This window comes from Pseudoliparis swirei, chromosome 22 (genome assembly GCF_029220125.1).
Source record: "Pseudoliparis swirei isolate HS2019 ecotype Mariana Trench chromosome 22, NWPU_hadal_v1, whole genome shotgun sequence".
Taxonomy (NCBI): domain Eukaryota; kingdom Metazoa; phylum Chordata; class Actinopteri; order Perciformes; family Liparidae; genus Pseudoliparis; species Pseudoliparis swirei.
In genome coordinates this window covers 5,049,998-5,067,172 of record NC_079409.1, presented here as the reverse complement: position 1 = coordinate 5,067,172, position 17,175 = coordinate 5,049,998, and the positions used below count along the sequence as shown (strand labels likewise).

At 41.4% G+C, this 17,175-nt stretch overlaps 2 protein-coding genes across 3 annotated transcripts in view; both read left to right on the top strand.

Annotated features, from left to right (window-relative positions):
- Positions 1–5,536, top strand: LOC130213216 (cysteine-rich venom protein latisemin). The gene is made up of 8 exons (XM_056444692.1): positions 1–60; positions 913–919; positions 1,805–1,905; positions 3,098–3,188; positions 3,511–3,653; positions 4,420–4,508; positions 4,939–5,021; positions 5,123–5,536. The coding sequence occupies exons 1-8, from the start codon at positions 1–3 to the stop codon at positions 5,257–5,259; spliced, it is 711 nt and encodes a 236-aa protein (XP_056300667.1). The 3' UTR covers positions 5,260–5,536.
- A 3,323-nt stretch (positions 5,537–8,859) lies between these two features.
- LOC130212905 (inactive phospholipase C-like protein 2) overlaps positions 8,860–17,175 on the top strand; it is a 37,658-nt gene continuing 29,342 nt past the window's right edge. The window contains exon 1 of one of the 2 annotated variants that reach the window (XM_056444194.1): positions 8,860–9,164. In XM_056444194.1, coding sequence (XP_056300169.1) covers positions 8,877–9,164 — 288 coding nt within the window. In that variant the 5' untranslated portion in view covers positions 8,860–8,876. The remainder of the gene's footprint in view (positions 9,165–17,175) is intronic. The other variant, XM_056444195.1, reaches the window with a different exon arrangement.

Here is a 17,175-nt window from a genome sequence, read left to right as displayed (position 1 = left end):
ATGTTTGAAGTGCTGATTTGCATCCTGGCCGTGCAGGGGGCGCACTCCGTCTGCGTGGTGGTGAGTACACGAGTATTTACAGGTATTGACATACGCTTTGATACAATAGACTGTGCATTCAAGTGTCCTTGAGTACAGTTTGGGTTTTAAAGGACTTTAAATTTAGACAACACTACTATTCACAATATTATAAAATAGAAAAAGCCACTGTTTTAAAGAAAGATATCACATACGGCCCCCAGTGTGTGCAACAGGAATAACTTATCTCTTACATTTCGTATTTTATCTTTCTTTTTCTCCAGCGAATGCTTGAACTGTAACGTAAATATAAAATACATTGTGCTGCAAAATCAGAAATAGTAAATAACTCCTCACTCCTGTGACGTCCTGATAAGAACCGCCATGTCCTCCTCTTCTTCCCCGTTCCAAAGGACACGAGGACGACTCAAACTTCCGACTCAATCGCTTTTATTTTCCTTTTGGCTTTGTTAGTCGATCGGTTTGTCGGTGAATTAGGTTGTAAACCTTTAAAGACAGAACATAAATGACCTTTTAAATTAAACATGTTAATTAAACATTTCCACTGAATTTTAAATGGGTTTTAACATTTAATTAATAAACATCTTATACTTTTAATTTTTTCCAAACTCCAAATGAAATATTTTAGCACAAATCCTACAAAATCAATGCATTTAACGCTGCAATGTGTTTCTTCACCAGCCGACACAGCAGCTAAACATATCAAGCAGCATTTTACGATGACAGTAAATAAAGCAGCTGGTTTGCTGCTGCTGGTGCACTCTGGGAAATGTAGTTGTATGAGACTAAGTCCTCAGATTCAGCTCAACAAGAACTCTAACGTACATTTATTCTGCTTCCCACATGTGTCCGTGTGCCATTGTGTGCCCGCAGCCTGCAGGTAAGCTCGATGTGAACGGCATCAGGCCGAGAGAGAGCGTTGTGTTGAGCACCACACACGTCTCCAGATAAGACGATGGGATCTGGTGTCACCCTCTGTGTACATTCTTCTGTTGTGTGGAGCCATTTCAGAGGAGTTAAACACGGATAGGTTTGGGAGTCCCGGCTGAGATCTTAACCCTCCTGTTACCTTTAGGGTCAATTTGACCCCATTCAATGTTTAACGTCGGTGTTCTTTGGAGTCAATTTGACCCCAGGCTGTTTTTCACTGTGTCAAACATATAAGAACTAGAACGGGCACTCGGTAGAGCGCATACCTTCGCATATCACAAGATTGGGCATTGGATTATGAACATGTTGGCATTAGTTGCATGCCAATTGGATAGAAATTGACCGCGCTATGGTAAAAAGAAGATTTTGACCTTGACCATGACCTTTGACCCGATCGATCCCAAAATCTAATCAAATAGTCCCCGGATAATAACCAATCATCCCACCAAATTTCATGCGATTCGGTTTAATACTTTTTTACTTATGCGAATAACACGCATACAAATAAATAAATAAATACACGGCGATCAAAATATAACCTTCCGCATTTTCAATGCGAAGGTAAATAGCAACTTTTAAATATATTTAATGGGCTATTTAGGTAGTCAACAAACAAACATAAAGTACCTCACACTTAAACTTGGGAAACAATATTAATTCTAATAATTTTCTGGAGGTTTTAATTGCTGGGGTCAAATTGACCCCGAGGGTAAAATATGTTAGTAAATGTGAAGGTAACAGGAGGGTTAAATCAGGATTATTAGGCCGTATTATATCTTTAATATGTCTTGTTTACCTGGTGGTTTTAAGTGTGTGTGTGTGTGTGCGTGTGCAGCTATTTGCCCAGAAGACACAGCGGTGCAGGCCCAGATCGTCGGGCGCCACAATGCCTTCCGGAGAGCGGTGCAGCCGACGGCCTCCAACATGCTGCTCATGGTCAGTGCTGCACCGCGAGGCTCCAGGAAAAAGAACAATCGCATTAGAGTGTGTGTCGTGCTTCTGCACGGCGCCTGAAAAACCACAAAGAAGGCTCACAAAGGCTTTTCAAAATAAGGGTTGTGTAGTTTGATGATTAAGAGCCGACTCCACCTTAAAGGGCCAGCGCGTAGCATCTCGAGTTATCCGTTGGCAAGATGAAATATTAGAAACAATAACTTGCAGTCACTATTTTAACTGACAGATCAGGGATTTACGACATGACTTTATGTCCTAATATTACTTTTGAAATGACTTTCTTCAACACACTACTGACTTTTTTTGAGAATTTATTACGACACATAATTTTTTAATGATATTTTTTTATATTTACCAAGATTTTTTTTTTACATGCACTAGTAGGACTTTCAGAACTTTGTTCAACATACAGTACAATGCTAGGGCTTTTCTAAATCCCCTTTTCTAAATACAATACCGACTTTAGGATACAAACTTTTAAAAATATATTCTATATTATCACTTACTTTTAAAAAACATAACTTTTAAGGACTTTTCTACGCACTGTATGTGACCTTTTTGGACACACTGACTATGGCTCTAGAGTCCTCTGTGTTGGACGTACATGTTTCTAGTTCTACGATAAAGTTTCCTGTTTGTCTCAATCTAGATGCCCCAACTCCTAGACGCTGGCCCTTTAAGTGTTCGGTTGCAGGTATCTTCCCCCGGTAGTTATAAAGCAGGTCGCAAAACCAGCATTACACGTGGCATATAACTGCCACGTGTAATGCTTCTGTTAATTACAGGCGAGGAATGTCAACACGGTGCAATCTGTTCAGCGGGGAGCCGGGCCGGCGTCCCTGAAGGCATCGTACACAGATGGAAATCTCTCAGTCCACAGGAGAATAAAAGACTTCTCTTTTCCTTTTTTATAAGATGTTGGGTGTTTTCTGGAAGCTGCACAAAAGAAAGAAGAAGAAAAAAAGATCTTGTGTTTATATTGCAACTTGTGGCTTTGGGCTGTGTGTAAAGCACACCAGCTGATCTCAGAGGGGCCTTTTTCTATTAAAATATATAACAATTTGTATCATAAATGATCTCCCATTTAAAAAAAAAAACCAATATCTTGCGGAGAATATGGGTTTGTTTCTGGTTGTTTAAAAAAAATGAGATGCTTGATGTTATTTTCTTGCAGAGCTACAGTGAGGAGATAGCAGCCAGCGCTCAGGCCTGGGTGGACAAGTGCATCGTGGCCCACGGAGCACCCAGCACCCGCTTGCTCGATGGTACATCTTCTTCATCCTCTTCCTCTTCCCTTTGAACCTCGCTCCACAAATGCCAGCGTCTTCGGATGATACCCCTCAGTGTAAAGGTTTCCCCTGTGAACCGATCGACCTCGTGACTGATCCAGAGTCACGGCGCACATCGTCTTATCTCGCGGTCTTAATGCCTTCTTTTGATCACTAATTACACGGAGTGGGGGGTGTTATCTTAAAAGGAGGTTTGATCATCAACGGGCTTATAAATTAGTTGTTTTATCCATCGATAATAAATGTAATACAAACGTAATCCACTGGAAATAAAAGTGTGTGTCTCTCCAACGAGCAGGGTATGACATGGGGGAGAACATGTTCTATTCATTTGGACCCGACTCGTGGACGAAGGCCGTCGACACGTGGCACAGAGAGGGGTCGCACTTCCTGTACCCCAACGGCTCCAGCAACAGTCAAACCATCGGCCACTACACGCAGGTGACCTTAGCGTGGTGGTGACAGCAAACGGTCATACTGCTGCTGTCCCCATTGGATGGTTGCTTTGAATTCATTCATTATGTATTTTTTTATTTCATTTCTATTTTTTAAAATTATTTTTACAAATTATTATTTGTTTTATTATTATTCATTTCTATATATATATATATATATATTCTAAAATATTTAATTAATTATTATTATTTATTTTTTTCATTTCAAATTGTTTTTATATAACGGATCAAATGTGATCAAATGTGATGTCTGAGTTTTGGGGTCTTTCAGGTTATTGTTTATTTATTTGTTTTTCTCTCACTGATTTCATTGAGCTGTTTTCAGTGAAGAAGCTCAAGGATGATGAAGAGCATTAAACTGCTACAGATCCAGGAGTTAGTGAAGTTAAAATATGGAAACTATTTGCTTCCAAGCAGTTAGACTAATAAATATAGGATTAATAATCCTGAGGTGAGAGACGGTTTCTGTGGATTCTAGCTTTCAAAATGTTCCTAAATATGAATTGTTAAGTATAATTATCTGTACAACACAAGCGTGACAAATACTTATTTCACCTCAAGATTCATATCCTTTAATAAAATAGGGAGATTTTAAAAAGCATTATTGAAAAGATATGTCTTTTCATCTGTTTTCACACTTTTTACTACAAGTAAATCAACAAAATAAAACAAACATGAATTAGTCATGCAATATGCATAACTCTCAAAGTAGAGTAAAGTTTAAAGTTTTGTTTTATTATCTTTGTTGTCAGGTGGTGTGGAACAGCTCCTACAAAATTGGCTGTGGGGTGGCGATGTGCCCCAACAACATCTATTTATACAGTTGCCAATATTTCCGCGCGTAAGTAAAATAAATAACATTAAAAGTGTCTAAATATGTATATATATATATACATATACCTGTATATAAATATATAAATATACATGTATATATATATATATATATATATATATACAGTGGGTACGTAAAGTATTTATCATTGATTTTATTTCTCAATGTTCACTCAGCACCACATCTGGACAGAAAAAAAGGAATGTAGAAATGTTTGCAAATTTATTAAAAAATAAAAACTGAAATATCACATTCTGTACCCACTGTATGTATATAATAATAATTCAAACTTATATAGCGCTTTTCTAAATACACAAATATATCTATAAATATATAGCTATATATATATCATAATAACGATATATATATACAGTATATATATATATATAGCTATATATAGGTAGATTTAGAGGTTATTGTTTTTTAATTTGTTGAACAGAGGAAACTTCAGGGGGTGGATCCCTTACAAGGCCGGGCCCTCGTGCGCTTCCTGTCCCAATCACTGTGAAGACAAACTCTGCAGTAAGTGACAGATGTTGGGTTTCTCTTTTTAATGATGGGAATACATGGATGGTCTCTACCGGGGGGTCACGCCATCTGACCTCTGCGTGGTGTCATTTCAGCCAACCCCTGTCCTTACATCAACAAATACATCAACTGTCCCACCCTGAAAGCCATGACTGGATGCAGCAATGCTCTGGTGTACGCATGGTGTCCTGCTTCCTGCAGATGCACCGATGAAATCATCCCGATCGCCTGAAGAGGAGCCGCCGAGTCTGCAGACTCCTCACATGTGTGTGTGGCGCAAGCGACTGAGCTCATAATCACAGACTCACTAGCAACGAGCACGCGTCTGGGAAGAAATAGGGCTTATATTCTGATTACCTCATGTTTTAGTGGCTGTTATGGGAGTGTTTTTAAATATATACATAATAATATGTATCTCGAATCAAAACGCCCATGGGGCGCTTCATCAGTTGTGTGACCTTGTCCTATCCCACATGATGTTATTAATGGAATAAAGTAAGTAAGGGTTATTATATTGTTTGTATCACAGACAAAGTGTCACAAAGTGCAGTACAGAAGTCAATTAAAACAATTTGGCAAAAACAGGGGTCAAAACATTTCAGAGGTTTAAAGAGGAAAAGTACAATTCACTGTAAAAAGATGGTGCGATCAAATATATTCAAATAAACCAAATGCCAGTGTGAAAATGTATTTTTTGAGAGCGAGAAATATGTTTTTACGACATAATATGAATCAAGAATATAAATTCTACACATCGATTGCTGTCATTTTGTTAAGGTTGATGAGAATTAAACATTTAAAGGCTTTTAGTTTCGTGTCAAATTGATGTTATTCTCCATATAACATGAGTGTGACAACGTCAAGTGGACATTTTTGTATTGTTAGTACATTAACAGACCAATACAAGTGTTTATAAGTTTCTCTTTCATTGTAATAGAAAAGAAAAAATCACGTCACACAATATGGGAGTCTCTTAATTATCTTCAAGTATATTATTTAATAATAATGTAGAATCTACATCATTATTACATACATCTGTGTGGTGGAGCTTGGAGGAAAACTAAAAACAGAATGTTTACTGTGGTTGGAGAGACAACGCTGAACAAATTATCATGTTTTTGTCAGATCGCACCTGACTGTGGCTCGCAGTGCCACCGCCTTCTCACGTCAACACCTAAGAAAATAAACATATTTGCATGCATTTCCATAAAGAAGCAACAAGCTGAATCCACTGTCAACACCATGAGGAGGCAGCATCTTCGTGAAGTTTTAATTATTAAAAAATGTCATATAAATATCAACTTTAATACATCAAAAGAAGATGATATGTATTTGCATTTCATTTATATTTAGACGTACAAGTTTTCTTCTTCTAGAGAATCTTTTCAAACTATTTAAAGCTTATTTTCAAACTATTTTCAGCCTATTTTAAGAGATTTTTTAAAAACTATTTAAAGCCTATTTTAAGCCTTTAAGAACATTTTTTAAATGAAATTTTCAAATACCAGGAGTGATATGCATAGGGAAATGAGGCAGAAAAATGAACTTCCAATTGGCAATGTACGTATCAAATATCCTCTAATAACCCAACACATGTATTAACTCATCTCGACCAGCAGGTGGCGGTGTTGGACAATTTACCAAACCTCCTGCTTCTCAGAGGAGTTTATCTGAATCAGTGGCCTATGAATAAAATGCATTGAACAATGTCGTCTTCCTCTTCACCTATTCTCTCATGTGTGTCTCCATACAAGAGGCTATAAGATAAAGTCTCCATGGTTTGTTGTAATCAACCTCTGGATCATCTCCACAGAAGTTATTATGCAGGTTTCATTCTTTTTCTCTCTCTTCTTCCAGTGGAGGCTGTTACATCACCGGTAAGATTAGTTCATGGTCTCCATACGCTTGTCCGCGGAAAGAGGAAGACCTCAAACACAATGTGACACATCGAAACAGGAAAACAACAAAAAAAGGATGTCATGTGAGCTTTTCTCGTCTGTCCTTGGGCGATGTCAGATGTAGCTTCTGAATAAAGCTGACATCAACAGTGATACTATTCATACAGAAAGGCAGATGTACTACAGCCACACTCATGCTGAACATGGAGAACTATTATAAAGCCTATATTACGATATTACAACGCTGATTTATGTTGCCATTTCAAATATAATAAATGTATATATTATAACAGGATTATTATTAATATTAATTTATATATATTATTATTATTAATAATGAAAATTATATATTTAAAAATTATAGATTTAATATATAGATATATTTATACAAATAATATATTCATAATAATGTAATAATAGGATGTAAGAATGATATATACTATTAATATTAGATATATATTAATATGTATATATAATCAATATTAATATCTAAATTATTATTATTAATTCTTATTTTATATTGCCATTTCAAATGTATTATATATATATAAATAGTATATATATACATATATATTTAAATATACATATATACTTTATAGAAATATACATACATACTTTATATATATATATATAAAAGTTGTTAGGTCCTTTAAAGTCGAACCCAAGGAAAGGCATTAAATACTATATTAAACTGTAAATGATGTAGTATTGCTCCACCCACCCGACGAGTCCCTAGAAACATTCAAAACAATGTTAAACAAATGAAAAAAATTAAATAATAAAAAGTCCTGATCAAAGTCCTTTTTTACGAGTGTACAGGTGTATTGGTTGCGCGTGAATGTAAAAAAGGGGGCGTTTCTAGCCTGTAGGTGAACAAAATATATAATTAGGTTTGATTGACAGCTCGAAGTTACTTTGTTGCTTAGAAACGACTTCCCTGACCGTTGGTCAAGATGTACTTCTGCGCGAGACACTTTCAGGGCATGGTCTTTCTTTTCCTATTATTTTAGTGACTTTAATCCCGCCTTCTTTACGATATTAACTGACGTTGAAAGAAATGCGTTAGCTCTGTTTGCCAACCGGGTTTGTGTTGACACAAAAGAAGAAAAAGAAAAAACTTCACCAAGCGAGCGAGTGGAGGGGGGGGGTTAGCTAGCCCGCTAGCTCGGCTCAGGGCACAGCAGCGCGCGCGGGTTGCCCGTTGCTGCAACAACGAACGACAGCCGGAAGACAGTCCCGGAGACGAGCCCCGTCACAGCGGCGAGCGCGCGACGAGTCTGTCCGTTACCGTGAGCTCGTGAACCGTCGGGTTTTGGGGGCGAGTTGATTGAACTGATAACTAACTAAACACGCTTATAGTAATTCAACTAAACGTCGCCAGACTGCCGTTAAACAGACGCGGGTTCGGGTTAACTACGGTGAAAACAAAAGAGCAAAACACGGTGGAAATGTGTTTTTAAAAAAACGGTCAACTTAAGACATTACACGTTATAGTGACTATATAACGCGAGTAACGTCGCTCACCGCGTCCTTAGTGTTCCCCTACCCCTCTCTCTCTCTCTCTCTCTCACACACACACACACACACACACACACACAGTCGCTACTATCAACGTAAAACGCTGTTACTATTGTCCCGGTGCCTGATTATGCTGATCTCTGTGGTTCTCCTCACACAGAGCACGGTGCACGGAGCGAGCCCCCTCCTCTTCCCTCTCTCTCCCTCCCTCTCTCTCTCTCTTTCTCTCTCCCCCCCCCCTCTCTCTCTCTGACTGTGGGAAGCAGCCCGACATGTGCACGGAGAGATGATATGGCAGAACTGCGTGCACGTTTGACAACGAGGCGATAGGCCGTGGAGGAGAAAAAGGCTTCAAAACACAAGGCTCTCCCTGCCCCCCCCCCCCCCCCTCCAGCACCGTGCGCGTGCGTGTGCGCGTGCTCGGAAGTTGCCCATGGCGGAGTTCGGGGAGGACGGCGGCCGCCTGCCTCCATTGAATCTCGGGGAGGATACGGCCGTGGCCGGCGACGGAGAAGAAGAAGAAGAAGAAGGAGACGCTGGCAAGACGCATCGCGAAGTGTCGGTGTCGGTGTCGAATGGAAGCTGCGGGGTACCGGACAACATGGTCGGCGGCTCGGGAGCCCGCGTCGCACCTGGCGGCCACGCCGGGCCGGATGCCGCCAACACCTCCGCGGGATCGGACGCCACGTCGGAAATACCGCGCAGGAGCAGCATTATCAAGGTAAACACTGGGAGTTATTGTGGTGCCATTCACTCGGGGTTGGGCTGGATCGCCTTGCACACGTCCAACCCGCGCGCAGGGGCTTGGAAGTTGCAAATGAACCCCCCCCCTTTGCTTTTAATTGGATTGCTTTGCATACCTCTTTTCACTTGACTCGCTCATGCATCCTAACATTGTCAGGGAACTCGGTGGTGGTCACACTCCGGGCCGGCGATGGGATCCCCAGAAGCACATCCTGTACTTTTGTCTTCATATCTTTTGCAAGGAATTTGTAAAACAGTGCTTCTTCCTTTTCATGATCTTGATTGTCAGCAATCTAACGACATGTGGGCTGTAGGTAGTAAGCACAGAGCGTGAGATTGGAGGGTATTTACTGCTCAAAAAAAGGGTAACATATATATATTATATGTATCCTTGCAATAGCAGGGAAGTTGACTATAGCCGATAAAGAGGTTTGTCAGAAAACTAGCGTATCCACAAACTCTTGTATGCAATAAAAAAAGCATGAGGTTGAAGGTTGCAACTGTTATGTTTAACACGTGTGAAAATGGATCAATTAAAGCCTCATCACCCCGTTAAACATCGGTCCACTCTCATCCACGTGGGTGAAAGCAGACCGATGTTTAACGGGGTGATGTTTTTTTGCAGAGAGACGGCAAATAACATGCAATTCCATATTGCACTTGAGAGAGCCCGAGAGGGAGTGTCCATGAAGTGAGAAGCAGCAGATGCAGCGGCGAATAATGCAGAATGACAGTAATGGGGATGCAGGGCTCTTGGATATCTCGCATGTTGACCTCACACGCGCACGCCGAGTAATCACGGGGTCCGAGTGCGTCTTCCTGTTGGCGTACAAAGTATGGCATAGAGCAGTGAGCGACGCAGATGATCGGAGGACATCCCCGAGCGAAGACACTCGAGTCTCGACCTGCGCCGGGTGCCGATCCTGGACGCTCTTCCGACTGATGAGATGCATACGTGTACATATGGGGGTTGTGCAAATAACAAACATTCCTTTCAACCTATTCGTATTTGCTCAAGTGCTCGTCTGTAGAGTATAGGGCGTTGGGACTATTGCTTAAGGGTGACCAAAGATGATGACACTTCCTCACATTGCTCGCTGATATTCCACTATAATTACCTTCGCATGGAAAATGCGGAAGGTGATGTTTTGATCGCCGTGTATTTATTTATTTATTTGTATGCGTGTTCCTCGCATAACTCAAAAAGTATTAAACCGAATCGCATGCAATTTGGTGGGATGATTGGTTATTATCCGGGGACCATTTGATTAGATTTTGGGATCGATCGGGTCAAAGGTCAAACGTCAAGGTCATGAAAAGATCAAAATCTTCTTTTTACCATAGCACGGTCAATTTCAAGATTCAAGATTCAAGATTCAAGATGTTTTATTTGTCACATACACACACAGGGTGTGCAGTGAAATGAAAGTGGCAATGCTCAGCAGGAATGTGCAAGGGCAACAAGTACACACTATTTACAAATAAAAAACAACACAATATTTACAGTAAGTGTGTGTGTGTGTGTGTGTGTGTGTGTGTGCCTAAGAGGGGCAGTTGTGTGGGTCTATGTGGGGGTCCTGGTGAGGTCGGAGTTCACAATCCTGATGGCCTGAGGAAAGAAACTCCGTCTCAGTCTCTCTGTTCTTAGCGTGACTCACGGAGGCGCCTGCCTGACCGCAGCAGCTGAAACAGTCTGTTGTTGGGGTGGTGAGGATCCTTCATGATCCTGCCGGCTCTGGTTCTGCACCTCCTGTACAAAGTCCTGCAGGGGTGGAGTGTAGGTTTCATAGTGCGCGCAGCCAACGCACTACTCTCTGCAGAGCCTTCCTGTCCTGAGCGGAGCAGTTGCCAAACCAGGCTGTGATGCTTCCTGTCAGGACGCTCTCTACAGCTCCAGAGTAGAAGGACTGAAGGATCCTCTGGGAAACTTTAAATTTCCTCAGCTGCCTGAGGTGGTAGAGGCGCTGCCTTGCCTTTCTCACCAGAGTGTCTGTGTTTGTTGACCATGTCAGATCCTCGGTGATGTGGACTCCCAGGTATTTATACCCGCTCACCCTCTCCACAGTAGTCCCGTTAATCCCCAGTGGTGAGTACGTCCTCTGTTGTTGTACCTTCCTAAAGTCCACAATCAGCTCCTTAGTTTTTGTGACATTCATGATGAGGCTGTTTCTATCCAATTGGCATGCAACTAATGCCAACATGTTCATAATTCAATGCCCAATCTTGTGAGATGCGAAGGTATGCGCTCTACCGAGGGCCCGTTCTAGTTCCCAAATGTGACACTATTCGGAATTTCTTATGGGTAAAGGGCATTTTCTGTTTTGGGATATTCCGAATTAGGTGTCACTCTGAATGAAGCATTTTCCCAATATGTCAACCCCTCCTTTTTAGGCATTGTGAAAGACTTGGATACCTACATGTTTCTTTGGATGAGCACACTCATGGTGGTTGAAGTAAAGAAAGAAGGAGGCTGTGACCCCACAGGAAGGAGTACGTTCGAGACAGGTGAAGTGTAGTAGTGACACGCTTATTAGTTTAGTTTAGTTTGATCAGCAAAATATACAAAAATCAAAATTCAGCAAAAGAAGGGCTTCTAGAGGTCAGTGAATTCGTAGTCAGACTCGGGTTGTGTTCCCTCGAGCTCCCGCGACATTTAAAATGCGTGACCCGCGTGAGGAATTCGTCGAGCCGCACTTTTCACACGTCAATTCGGTTTGGTCGCTCACCACCGCGGTCGTGATCGATACCATTATTAGGTCTGCGATTTGATGCCGTCGTGATGTTCCTCTGCTTTTGGAACGTCCTCCGGCGGCGGGCGGAGTTCCGCTCTGCGTCCTTTCGCAGGGAACTTTCTTTCTTTTTTACAACACATTCCTGACACGTTGTGGATGTGGAGCTCTGACTCCTCCGCCTGCCGAGTGACGGAGGGTAATATTGACATTTCTGCCCCATCAAGTCCTCGTCGTGGGCCGGTGGAAAGCGATTTGTCTCCGCCTCCATTACCGGCTCTGTCGAAACTCGAGGAAGCGTTTTTGAATAAGAGACACGGCAATTGAGGGTTGACTTTTTTTTTTTTTAGGGGATTCACCTCATAACCTTTTTAAACATATTTTTATTAAAGAAGAGAGTTTAGATGGAACATTTTATACATTTTAAAAGTCAAATACACTTCAAGAGCAGATTTAACCCTCCTGTTACCTTCACATTTACGAACATATTTTACCCTCGGGGTCAATTTGACCCCAGCAATTAAAACCTCCAGAAAATTATTAGAATTAATATTGTTTCCCAAGTTTAAGTGTGAGGTACTTTATGTTTGTTTGTTTGTTGACTACCTAAATAGCCCTTTAAATATATAAAAAAGTTGATATTTCTGATATGTTTGACACAGTGAAAAACAGCCTGGGGTCAAATTGACCCCAAAGAACACCGACATTAAACATTGAATGGGGTCAAATTGACCTGAAAGGTAACAGGAGGCTTAAGGAGGTTAGATCTATGCAGAACTCTGCTCTTGGGCACACATTTGTTTACAAGTGCAGAGATGTTCAAAGTGTTTGAGGTCCAGGGCAGGCTTAGTGAATGGAAATGAAAAGAATGATATAAGTATAGTTTAGCCAACACATCATATTTAGATGAGTTAATTTAGGGCTAGTTTTGGGGAGTTCTAATGTTTTTCGTCAGAAACCGATAAATTCCATAGGAAAAGTGTTTTTAATATATCTGAAGTTATATCAGACAGGAGTATCGGGCATGATCGGGTGTCTCTGGGATCAAATGACATAAATATGATGCAGGAATTGAGCCAGGCACCTTTTTTCCAAGCTTCTTCCGAGGGGAGGCCCAGTCTCCAAGCTTCACAACCCCACAGGGAGAGACACAAGACAAGACGCGTGGCGTCTATCACACAAGACAAAAACACAATGAGACGGAATCATTGTTTAATCGTTTTTCACAATTGCCCGAATCGTAAATAGAAATCGATTCATCGTCCAGCCCGTCCAGAGCAACCCATGCAGACAAGACATTATTCTGAAAGGGTCAAGGACCTTGAAGTCAGTAAGTGGTATATCAAAGTACACAATGAAAGCCTTGATTACACAGGCTTGATAAATATGTAAAATGCACAGCGAGTTAATTTGAAATGGTGTTGGTGTTTTTGCTTAGCAACAATGCACACAGACGGGTCCACATGCAGGGACTCAGCAGGGATGGGAAATGGACTTGACACACACACCTACACACACACACAGACACACATACATACATATACACACACACGTACACAGACGCATATATACACACACTCACAGACACGCATACATACAGATACACATACATATACAAACACACATGCATATATACACACATACATATACACACACACATGCATATATACACACATACATATACACACACAAACACGCATACATACATCCACACACACACATATATGTATATATACCACACACGTACACACACATACATACACACACGTATATATATATATATAGACCACACACACATACATGCATATATACACACATACACACACACACAAATAAACACACACATACATACACACACACACACACAAAACACATACATACACACACATTCTCACACACACACACACCTACACACAGACACACATATATACATTTACACACACGTACACATACATACACACACATATGTATATATACTATACACACATACACACACATACATACACACACATATATGTATATATACCACACACATGCATATACACACACACGTACACACACATACATACACACACATATATATATATATATATACGCCACACATACATATACACACACATACACACACACACACAAATAAACACGCATACATACACACACACACAAAAACACATACATACATACACACACATTCTCATGCGTACACATACATACAGTCACACACACAGACACACACACACACACCGATGGGACAGCATTAGTATTGAGTATTTTGCACATGGACACTTCAACATGTCGAGCAAGAGGAATGGAACCACCGATCTTTGACGAGTAGATGACCCGCTCTGCCTCTTTAAGCTGCCCAAATGGTGATGACGACGACGACGATGATGACGATGATGACGACGATCGCACAGCAGAGCCAACAAACGTTTGAAGACTAAAATAGATGTCCTGTTAAGAGACCGTGGACTGTTTCCACGGTCTGGGTTGAGGCAGGAAGTGCAGTTCTTAATCAAGGTAGAACAAATATCATACGTAATAAAAGTGACGTCATACCAACCGACAGCAAGAGTTACAGCAACACTTCATTCAGATTCTGAGACACAAAAAATCATCAGCATCCTGCGAGCAAACTTTGGATTTTGAGAGAGAAAGTCAGAATATACACGCGTGTGTGTCACACGTCTACATTTTAAACCCGCGTGAATGCGGAAAGCTTCCAATCCGACGGCTGCCAGGGGAATCCAGGATGCAGGAAGCCGAGACCGTGTCTGCATGCTAGTATCTTCTTCAAGGTAGTTGTCTTTGACAGCTGTGTCTGGAGGACTGCTGGTTGTGGAGGGTTACTACAGCGTTGACGACGCAGAGCCTTCTCCTTAAACTGCGTCTGAAGAAAGACGGGAGGACGTGGTCGGGACAACACCGACCGTGTTCTCGTCCTCGGTTGACAAAATGCCACCTTTGCAGATCTTTTAATTCGATCCTTGCTCAACTCCGGATTTAAAAGTGATGCTCCACCCCAAATAATCCACACTCACAGATTGAGAAGCTTCTCGAAACCCTCACACGGCCTCCGTATTTCACCAGATACAGATTATTCTGTCGCAGGAGTGGTTAGTCAATTATTTATAGATGTTTTGATTCTCCCCGACTGATATGTTTTAAAGTCGACCTCGACTCGTGACCACTTCCTCTCTGTGAAATATGAAACTACCCACTTTAAACAGCCGTGTTTAAAAACCACCATCGGGTGAATGCTTAGTCATAAAAAGATGGCAATTAAGTCGTGTAGTAATACCTCCGTTTGGGGAGTTTGCTCGTTTGTTAGTCGGAGGAATATCTGGAAAAATAATCCACTCCTTCACTGTACATGACCATTACTATTCCCATATTTCCGAGATGGATCCAGCCTCACCAGAGGTATGCAGAGACTGTGTGTGCTTTGTCTTGAATTACAACTGTTCATGCACTCCAAATATCAAACTAGGACGGGCACTCGGTAGAGCGCATACCTTCGCATATCACAAGACTGGGCATTGAATTATGAGCATGTTGGCATTAGTTGCATGCCAATTGGATAGAAATTGACAGCGCTATGGTAAAAAGAAGATTTTGACCTTTTCATGACCTTGACCTTTGACCCGATCGATCCCAAAATCTAATCAAATGGTCCCCGGAGAATAACCAATCATCCCACCAAATGTCATGCGATTCAAGAAGATGTTGACCTTTTCATGACCTTGACCTTTGACCCGATCGATCCCAAAATCGAATCAAATGGTCCCCGGATAAAAACCAATCATCCCACCAAATTTCATGCGATTCGGTTTAATACTTTTTGAGTTATGCGAATAACACGCATACAAATAAATAAATAAACTAGAATGGGCACTCGGTAGAGCACATACCTTCGCATATCACAAGATTGGGCATTGAATTATGAACATTTTGGCATTAGTTGCATGCCAATTGGACAAAAATGTATCGTGCTATGGTAAAAAAAGAGTTTGACCTTTCCATGACCTTGACCTTTGACCCGATTGATCCCAAAATCTAATCAAATGGTCCCCGGATAATAACCAATCATCCCACCAAATTTCATGCGATTCAAGAACATTTTGACCTGTTCATGACCTTTGACCTTGACCTTTGACCCGATCGATCCCAAAATCTAATCAACTGGTTCCCGGATAATAAACAATCATCCCACCAAATTTCATGCGATTCGGTTCAATACTTTTTGAGATTTGCGAATAACACGCATACAAATAAATAAATAAATAAATAAATAAATAAATACACGGCGATCAAAACATAACCTTCCGGCATTTTCAATGCGAAGGTAATAAATACACGGCGATCAAAACATAACCTTCCGCATTTTCAATGCGAAGGCCGTGGTCTCACCGCCGCACGAGAGCACGGAGCGCGTCGAGGCGCCGCGGCGACGGAGGCTCTCGCGTCGCGGCGTTGCGTACGGTCGGCCCCCGCGGCGGCAGAAATAATGGGTTCTTCCCAGCTCACACCTCCTCTCAGATCCTCTCGCACAAAGACAGCCTCGCCGCCGCTCGGTAAACAACACTTACTTCACAGCTCGGACGAGAGGGCGAAAACAGATTCTGTTTGTGATATCGCGAAAAAATGGAAAACCATACGGTATTAATTCCGGCGGAGCGGCAGACGAGTTCATCCGTGGGAATCATCGTGTTGTATTTTTCGCATCCAGTTGGCTCCGAGCACCACAGACAAAATGTTGAGTTTAGTTTCATGATCGATGTAGAATTATTATTTATTTTTTGGCATCTGTAAAAAAGATAACAGAATATTTTCTCTTGATAAGGCGACAGAAACGAGAAAAAAGATTGACAGTTCACACAATCGGTTGTTCCTCATTTGAAATGTGACGGTTGGGAGGGTGAGATTAGTTTTCTCTTTTCTTTTCTCTTTTTTATTGGACTTGGAGCGGAGGCACGTTGAAGCTCAACATTGTGTATTTGTGTTTAATATATAACGCGCTTCTCATGTGGGTCGCTTTTAGCGATGAACTCTTAAAGACTCCTCCATCTCCTCTTCCCTTCTGTCCTCCCCCCTTCTCAACCCTCTGTGCCAGAGAGAGAGATGTGTAACCGCTCTGTAATTTACACGTCACATTTCCTGAACGTTTCCATCGTAGAAATAGAAAAGGCAGCAGAACTGACATTTCACGGTTTTCCGTGATCGCACACACGACGAGTACAAAAGCAAACGTACGAATGT

What these genes read in the sequence shown, in the direction of transcription:
- LOC130213216 (XM_056444692.1), top strand. Translation starts at nt 1, where the DNA reads ATGTTTGAAGTGCTGATTTGCATCCTGGCCGTGCAGGGGGCGCACTCC. An exon ending in CAGCACCCGCTTGCTCGATG is followed by an intron (nt 3,189 to 3,510) that starts GTACATCTTCTT and finishes TCCAACGAGCAG; the next exon opens with GGTATGACATGGGGGAGAAC. An exon ending in AGTTGCCAATATTTCCGCGC is followed by an intron (nt 4,509 to 4,938) that starts GTAAGTAAAATA and finishes TTTGTTGAACAG; the next exon opens with AGGAAACTTCAGGGGGTGGA.